Source organism: Zingiber officinale, chromosome 2B (genome assembly GCF_018446385.1).
Source record: "Zingiber officinale cultivar Zhangliang chromosome 2B, Zo_v1.1, whole genome shotgun sequence".
NCBI lineage: Eukaryota > Viridiplantae > Streptophyta > Magnoliopsida > Zingiberales > Zingiberaceae > Zingiber > Zingiber officinale.
The window spans coordinates 126,923,345-126,932,352 of record NC_055989.1 but is presented as its reverse complement, the minus strand read 5'-3'; the positions used below and the strand labels follow the sequence as shown (position 1 = coordinate 126,932,352).

The window sequence follows — 9,008 nt, the reverse complement described above, 5'->3', positions numbered from 1 at the left end:
TTCCTTAAATAACTCTAGGTTAACTAAAAAGAACAATCGAATCACAAATTTGAAAAACAAAGAAAACACAAACTCGAAAAATAAATTCGAAAAACTAGATCTAATGCCTCTTGTGTTTGGAATTCTTACAAAAAGAAATAACTAGCATGATGCGAAAAACAATTGCTAATTATACCTTCTCTTTGTATGCTAATGACCTCGAGATCTTCTGCTATATTCCTCGCCTCACCTTGGGCGTCGTGTGGGCGACGATCCTCCAAGATGAACACCACCAAAAAGCTTTCTTCCTCTTCCTCTAAAATCCGGCCACCACCACCACCAAGGAGAAGAGAGCAAAGGGAAAGGGAGAATAGAGAGGGTCGGCCACACCAAGAGAACCTCTAAGCAAGAGAATAAGAGTTGTATCTCATGAGGCCTCCTCACCCCTTCTTTTATATTACTTGCCTAAGGCAAATAAGGGAAGAATTTTTACAAAAATTAAAAACTTCCTCTAGTTTTTCCTTTTCCCTTTTAATTTTCCTTTTATTTCCTCTTGATTGAATCAATCACCAATCAATAATTTAATTTGATTGGTTTTATTAACTCTATTGGTCGGCCCCTTGCTTGGGCACCAAGCAAGGTGGCCGACCACCTCATCAAGGGAAAGATATAATTTTTTTTATAAAATTTTACAAGCTCTTGTAAAATTTTACAAGCTCTCTTTTAATTTCCTAAAGCGGAGGTTAAAAAAGGAAAGTTTTAAAATTTAAAACTTCTCTTCAAAAGTTTTCTTTTTTAACATGAATAGAAAATTTTAAAATTTAAAACTTCTCTTCCTTTTTTCTAAAACCATGAGGATGGTTAAAAAAGGAAAGTTTTAAAACTTTTAAAACTCTCTATTAAATCATGTGGCCTAATTCAAATAAGGAAAGTTTTTAAAATTAAAATTTCTCTTTTAAAACTTATAGTTTTTCTACAAAGAGAAGATTTTAAAAATTCAAAACAACCCTCTTTGTTTGATTAATGTGGCCGGCCCCTACTTGTTTGGTCATCAAACAATAAGGCCGGCCCCTATAGAAGAGGATGTGGTCGGCCCTTGCTTGGTCACCAAGCATTGGACCGACCCCCTTCTTGGACACCAAGATGAGCTTATATTTGGATGGACTTGAGGCTTTAATGAGGCTACGACAGGGACCTAGAGGAGAAATTGGCTTTGGCCTTCCGATGAGCTTGAGTATCCCGTGTTCGCCTCGAACACACAACTCAAGTTCATCGATAATAACTCATTCCACTAGAGAGTTATTATCACACTATCGCACCAATCCCAAATTACATTATGTGCTCCTTCTTATCATGAGTGTGTTAGTCTCCCTATGTTTAAGATAACAAATGTCCACTAATTAAGTAAGTTACTGACAACTCACTTAATTAATATCTAGCTCCAAGAGTAGTACCACTCAACTTCATTGTCATGTTGGACTAAGTCCACCTGCAGGGTTTAACATGGCAATCCTTATAAGCTCCTCTTGGGTGTTGGTGCAACCTTAGGTCAAGGTTGACCTGGTTGACCCGACTCGAGTTGACGTGACTCGAGTTGTATTTTGATGTTTGACTTGGGAAGATTGTCGGTGCAACCTTAGGTCAAGGTTGACCTAGTTGTGTTGCATGTTGATGTTTGACACTCGTGAGAGAGTTCTATTCTTGATGTGGGACAAGAATAGATGTTTGGGAGATTATTGGTGCAACCGTAGGTCAAGGTTGACCTGGTTGACCTGATTCGGGAAAAGTCCAAGTATGGAGACTTGGCACGGAAAAGTCCAAGCAGAGCTTGGCATCGGAAAAGTCCAAGTATGGAGACTTGCACGGAAAAGTCCAAGCAGGAGCTTGCGCGAAAAGTCCAAGTATGGAGACTTGCATCGGAAAAGTCCAAGTATGGAGACTTGGCAGGAAAGTCCTAACTGGATGTTAGGCGCTTGGAAAGTCCTAGTGAGTGAAGCTGTGCAAGGAAGTCCTAACTGGATGTTAGGCGGTGTGGAAAGTCCCGTGAGTGAAGCCAGTGGAAAGTCCTAACTGGGATGTTAGGTGTGGAAAGTCCTGGTGAGTGAAGTCGAAGTCCCAGGAGGAAGCTTGGCAGAGAAAGTCCTAACTGGGATGTTAGGCGGTGGGAAATCCTAGTGAGGCAGGTGAAAGTCCCGTGAGTGAAGCTGGGAAGGGAAAATCCAGATGGATCGGGGATGATCGGACTTGGTGTTGGAAAGTCCAAGTAGGTCAAAGGATTGACCGGACACTTGGCGAGGAGTTCTAGCGGTCAAGGAGTGACCAGATGCTAGGGATGAAGTACCAATAGGTCAAGGTTGACCGGATATTGGTTTGAAGTCTTGGGACTTGGTTTGGGCAAAACCAAGCTCGGATCGATCACCGCACCGATCCGGTGATACCTTTGTTTGCGATCGGCCCGTGACCGATCGATATCAACAAGCTCTGTTTTCTTGCCATCGATCGGCCCGTGACCGATCGCCAGCAGGTGAAAAGAAAGGCGGTCGATCGGTCCACGCACCGATCAGGCCGTCTGATCGGTCGGGATCGATCGAGACGATGTCGTGAATGAAAGCCAAGAGTAGGATCGGTCGTGGACCGATCCAGGTTCCGATCGTCCACGCATCGACGAGTCGCACGAAGGTTCTCAGATCGACCGATCGGTCCGGGACCGATCGAGGCGAACCTGATCGGTCCCTAGACCGATCAGTGTTTCTTCGCTATCTTCTTCGCAGTATAAAGGGGTCGAGCCGCCGCCGCTGCTTTCTTCTTCCTCTTCTTCTCTCGTGTGCTGCTGGTGCTTGAGCTTTGTTGAGCTCTTCTTCGCAAGCTTCGTGTGAGCTTCATTCCACGACTGGATCAGCTGCTGCTGAGTTGCTTGTTGGCATCCGTCCGTGAAGTTGTTGCTTCATCTGGGACTTCAGTCGACAACGAGAAGGCAAGCTAGTGTTGTTGTATTCATATTGTCTTGTATTTCTTGTTGTATCTCGTGTACTCTTTGCTTGCTGTTGCAAGATTTTGTGGCGAGGTTTCTCCACCCAGAAGGAGTATATTTTAGCCGGGTTTCCGGGGATTCATCCACCGACGGATTGACAGGGCTCGTCCACCTTACGGACACGCCGAGGAGTAGGAGTATCATCTCCGAACCTCGTACATCGCTGTGTTAAGGTTTGATATTCTTCCTTTCGTTTCTAGTTTATTTTTCCGCTGCGCTAACGAAGTGTAGGAAGAAACGCGAGCGATTTGGGGTCGGCTATTCACACCCCCTCTCTAGCCGTACGAAGGATCCTAACATTGGGGACATTCTCAACCTAGATAACTAGGACACAGATTCCTTCTATAATCAACAACATACACTATAAGTAATATCATTTCCCAACTTATCGGGCATATTGATTTATCGAGCTAAACCTCACCCTTTGATAAGTCAAAGAAATAAATATTAAATATATGTGCTTGTTATTATATTAGGATTAAGAGCACACACTTCCATAATAACTAAGGCCTAGTTCTTTTATTAAGTCAGTACAAAAAGAACTTACCTAAAATGGTCTTACTCAATACACTTAGAGTATACTAGTGTAATTTATTAGTCAAGATAAACTAATACTTAATTACATTACGACTATTCTAATGGTTTGTTCCTTTCCATCTTAGTCGCGAGCAACTGTTTATAATTTATAAAGAACTGACAACATGATCTTATGAGTGTGACATCACACACCATGTTATCTACTATATAAATTAATTGAATAATTACATTTAACAAATAAATGCAGATATTGACCAATGTGATTCTTTTATTTCAAAAATAAATGTTTACAAAAGCTAGGCTTTTAGTATACATTCCAACACAAACAAGTTAAGTTAGGTCCTATTTTGTCTAATCCTTGTGTCTAAGTGTACAGGAGCTTAGGAACACAGGAAGTCGAGCGGAAGACGCGGCTAGCGAGAAGGACAGCACGAGAGAGAGTCGACGAGCTCGGTGCGTCTGAGGGACGAGGTGACCGCGGAAGAGTACACCAGCAGACGAGAAGAACGTACGCGACATTCGAGGGACGAGAAACCGGGAAGGAAGGCTGCTCGAGGAGAAGGCCGGAACTTGGGTTCGGGTGAGCCCTATTCCGGATGGCCGAGATCACCCAAGCTAGCGGAGCCGGAACAGAAGACCCGGACCGAGACGAGCTGAACCGGAGCAATGAAACCGGACCACAAAAAGTCAACTGGGTTGACTTAAGTGGTCCAGGTGCTCAGATCCATTCCGGGCGCCCCGGAAGTAGATTTTGACCAGATCGAGTTTTAACTCGATATGAATGTTGGGGGATAAAATTTTATCCCCCTAGGGCGCCCGAACCCTTCAGGGCACCTCGATCAGTGCTATAAATATAGCACTGATTTGTACAGATTATTCAATTAACTTGTAATCAATTTCTCTGTGCTTTACTTTTCTGTTTGTGTTGTCAACGCTGTAAGAGGCTACTCCGCCCAGAGGAGATCATCAGATAGTGCGCCGTCTTTTTCTTGGATTAGCAATCCTCTGATTGCAAACCAAGTAAACCCTCTGTGTCTGATTTCTTTAATTAGTCTCTTCTTTTTATGATTACAAGTGTTTGCTAATTAGTTGAAAATCCGAGAAAGACTGTTTAATTTTTGTAGGGCAATTCACCCCTCCCCTCTTGTCGGCGTCCAAAGGGACCAACAAATATAACTAAGTCAAAAATACAATAGTCATGATAAAGTACACATAGTAGCGATCTAGTCTATCGGGATGATGAGGAGGGTGGTCCAAATCCCAAGGAGCGTAACATCTCTATTAGCTCAGTATGACGGGTCTGGTCATCCTCTCAGGAGCTAGATAGGTCATGTCGAAGGTTGGAGATCTCCTGTCACACGTCTCGTTGTAAGTCGGAGACCTACCGCATCTCCCGTCGTAGGTCGGTGACCTCCTGCCGCATACCTCGATGAAAATCGGAGACCTTCTGACGGAGACTAGTCATAGATAGCTCAAGTCCGGCAACTCGGTCGCCTAGAGTGCGAGGAACGGGACGTGCTGCTCTGGTTGGGGGGTGTGTCGGGGCCGGAGCGGCCTCTCCGAATTTGTTATCTCATGTGTCTGATTGAGATTGCAGGAAAGACCTAAGTATTCTTAGGCAAAAGTCCTAGCTGCGGTTAGGCAATGTGAAAACCCTAGGGGGTGGTAACCCTAGGTGGAGGGAAACCCTAAGGGGTGACAGCCTTAGGTCCTAGGGGGTGGTAACCCTAGGTAGTGAAAATCCTAAGGGGGGTAACCTTAGGTCCTAGGGGGTGGTAACCCTAGGTGGAGAAAACCCTAGGGGGTGGTAACCCTAGGCAGAAAGTCCAGTCGGTTTGGAGGACTGGACTGGCATCAGGTAATCTCTCTTGAGGGGAGTAGGTGAGGACGCGTTCCTCGGAAGAGGGAACAGTAGGCGTCGGTTTGACCTAGGGTTTCCGGTTGAAAATTCGAAGACAAAACCGGGCAGTCCGCAGACTGTCAATTTACTTACCTATATATTCTCTGCTATATTCTAACTCTGTTTTGTAGGAGAACATTTCTAACAATTTCTGTGCAGGGTCAGAATTGACCGGGATCGGTCGACCGAACAGGTTATCGGTCGACCGAACTCCCAAAGCAGCAGATCAGACTTGCAGCGAATGGATCGAGCTCGACCAAGGGATCGGTCGACGTAACCAGGTTTTCGGTCGACCGAACCAAGGATAAGGCTTGACCAGATCAAAGCGGAGCGAGCGGATCGGGCGGATCGAATAGGAGGAGATCGCCTGATCGGTCGACCGAACGAGGGTATCGGTCGACCGATTCGCCTCGAGTCAAACTTGATCCCAAGACTTGGGGATCTGGATTAGTCTTATAGAGCCTATAAAAAGGAGCCTCAAAAAGCAACCTAATCATCAATCTCAAACAGAACAACCGGTGCCTTTGAACGCTCTCCGAACGCTTCCACCACACGCTGCTACACCGACAACTGACAACCTCGTTTCTTCAATTCTTGTATTGTCGGTATTATTTCCTTATTTAGCACTTGTACTCTTTAATTGTAAAAGATTTTTCAGATTAATAGTGATTGCCTACCGAAAGCGATCTACGATCACGGGCCTTGGAGTAGGAGTCGCCACAGGCTCCGAACCAAGTAAACACCTTGGTCCTCTGTGTGTATTCGTTTATTTATTTCCGCTGTGCTTAATCGTTTTACGAATCCGAAAGGCGTTAAAGCCATGAGCGCTATTCACCCCCCTCTAGCTCTTTCGATCCAACAGTGGGTGCTTCCTCAGCTACATCATAATCAATTGGGGCATTGAGGCAAACCCAATCAAAGTAAAAGCGCTGTAAGACATGCCCCCACCACATAACTTGAAGGAAGCTCAACGATTGACTGGTCGGATCACAACGCTATCCAGATTCATCTCCAAGTCATCCGATCGGAACTTGCCATTCTTCAAAATACTGCGTCGGATGACAAAATTTCAATGAGACGAGGAGTGCGACAAGGCATTCGAAGAACTCAAAGAATATCTCAACTCCCTGCCTGTCCTAGCCAAGCCATGTGTTGGCAAGCCGCTCTAGATCTACTTGTCGTCTATAGAGCATGCGGTCGATTCGGCATTAGTTAGGCAAAGCGGCGAGGAACAACCAATGTACTTTTTAAGCCACATATTAAAAGATGCTTAGTCTCGCTACACTGGTCTTGAGAAGCTAGCTGATGCTTTAGTGCTCACCTCTCGGAGGCTTCACCCATACTTTCTCGCTCACTCTATAATAATGATGACCAACAGTCCCTTGGGGAGAGTACTTCTCAATCCCGAGGCATCCGGACGGCTGATTAAATGAACAACGGAGCTCAGCGAGTTCGACATCCAGTATCAACCCCGAACTACGATTAAAGCACAGTGCTTGGTGGATTTCATCACCGAGGTACAGAGCCTAGAGCCAAAGGTCATTTGAAGGATATATGTGGATGGTTCATCCACACGACAGGGGGGGGGGGGGCAGCATCGGCATACTACTCATCTCCCCACAAGAAGATCGATTGTAGTTGGTCGTTCGGCTAGACTATAGGGCCACCAACAACGAGGCCAAGTACGAGGCGCTAATAGCCGGCTTACAAGCCGCTCAGCACGTCGAAGCAGTCAAAGTCTTGATCCATTCGGATTCTCAGTTGGTCACTCAGCAACTGTCCGAAGCGTTCGAGATAAGCAACGCCCGACTCAAGCTCTACGCAGAGGCCTTTGAAAAACTGAAGTCCAACTTTCAAGAGGTCGTCATACAGAAGATTCCCGATCAGAAAATCAGGCTACAAATAAATTGGCCAAGTTAGCTAGCTCTTTGACATCGATTGTCATAGGTCAGCCGATCGAGCAAGTATCACTGGTGGCCCACATCGACCGTATGGAGGGAATCACCTTTCCAAACGATTGGAGGACGGGCTTAACAGAATTCTTACGTTCAGGAAGTATGCCTACCGATCCAGAGGATGCTCGTCTGATAAAGAAGAGAGCCGGTTGGTTCACCCTGATCAGTGACTAGTTCTATAAGAAGGCCTTCGCCCGACCCCTACTCAAATGCATCAGACCAGAAGACGTCGATTACATCCTGAAGGAGGTACACCAAGGCGCTTACGGGGGTCACCCGGGCAGCCATGCGTTGGCCCGAAAAATACTTATGTCTGGATACTTCTAGTCGACCCTCCAGGAGGACGCCGCTCGGACGGTGGCCACTTGCTTATTGCCAGAAATACCACAACATGTCGCACCGACCAACTGAGGAAATGAAAGCGTCCATGATATCATGCCCGTTCGACCAATGGGGCATGGATATCATGGGACCTTTCCCTATGGCAACCGATCAACGGAAGTTCCTGCTCGTCGCGGTGGACTACTTCTCCAAATGGGTCGAAGCCGAGCTCCTAGCCAAGATAACTGAGCAGATGGTCATGAAGTTTGTATGGCAAAACATCATCTGTCGGTTCGACATCCCTCGCTGGCTCGTCTCAGATAATGGAAGATAATTCGTCGGTCAGAGGCTCAGGGAGTGGTGCGAAGGATATGGTATCCAGCAGGCCTTCACTTCCGTGGCTTATCCGCAGAGCAACGGGCAAGCAGAAGTCACCAATCGGGAAATCCTCCGAGTCTTGTGCGCTCGGCTCGACCATATGGGAGGCAGCTGGGTCGATGAGCTCCCGAGCGTGCTGTGGGCCCTCCGCATGATGCCAAAGGAGGGGACCGGTCTGATCCCATTCCACCTGGTGTATGGAAGCGAAGCGGTCATCCCTGTCAAGGTCAGATTAGAGTCCGATAAGGTGCAGCATTATGATGAAGGCAACGCCGAGCGGAGGCTTTTAGAGATGGACTTGGAGGACGAATCACGCGCCAAAGTAACCGTTTAGCTGATGGCATATTGGCAGTGGACGAAGCAAACCTACAACCGAAGGGTGATCCCGAGGTCCTTCCAGGTCGACGACCTTGTTTAGAAGAAAGTCAAGCCAGTCGGGGGCATCATCAAGCTCGAAGCTTCATTGGGCCTTTCAAGGTCATGGAAAAGCTCCGCTCTGGCGCTTATTATCTGGAGGACGAGACGGGAAGGCGGCTCGAACGACCATGGAGCGCAAACCATCTCCAACCCTATCGGGACGAATGAGAGGTGTACAAGTGTAGAAGTGTATTTATACATTTTTGTACGTCCTCTCTGAATGCAGGGTCAAAATAAAAGATTTCTAAGATACATGCTGAACGGCACATCAAATCGTCGAGCGGCGACGTCAAATGCGCGTCTCCACCAACGATCGACCGACGATCTTAAACTTGGGTCCACATCAAATCATTGAGCGGCGACGTTAAATGTGTGTCTCCACCAACTGTTGAGCGATTACCTTAAACTCGGGTCCACATCAAATCGTCGAGCGGCGACGTTAAACGCGTGTCTCCACCAACAGTCAAGCGGCGACCTTAAACCCGAGTCT

At 46.6% G+C, this 9,008-nt stretch overlaps 1 protein-coding gene across 1 annotated transcript; it reads left to right on the top strand.

Annotated features, from left to right (window-relative positions):
• Positions 1-7,883: 7,883 nt before the first annotated feature.
• On the top strand, positions 7,884-8,435 carry LOC122048673. The gene is made up of 2 exons (XM_042610208.1): positions 7,884-7,979; positions 8,070-8,435. Exons 1-2 carry the CDS (start codon positions 7,884-7,886, stop codon positions 8,433-8,435), a joined length of 462 nt encoding a protein of 153 aa, XP_042466142.1.
• Positions 8,436-9,008: the final 573 nt, after the last annotated feature.

Excerpts from the sequence above, each read along its gene's own strand:
- LOC122048673 (XM_042610208.1), top strand. The coding sequence starts at position 7,884 with ATGGCAACCGATCAACGGAAGTTCCTGCTCGTCGCGGTGGACTACTTC. Across the intron at positions 7,980-8,069 it reads CCAAGATAACTGAGCAGATG|AGGCTCAGGGAGTGGTGCGA; the intron begins GTCATGAAGTTT and ends TTCGTCGGTCAG.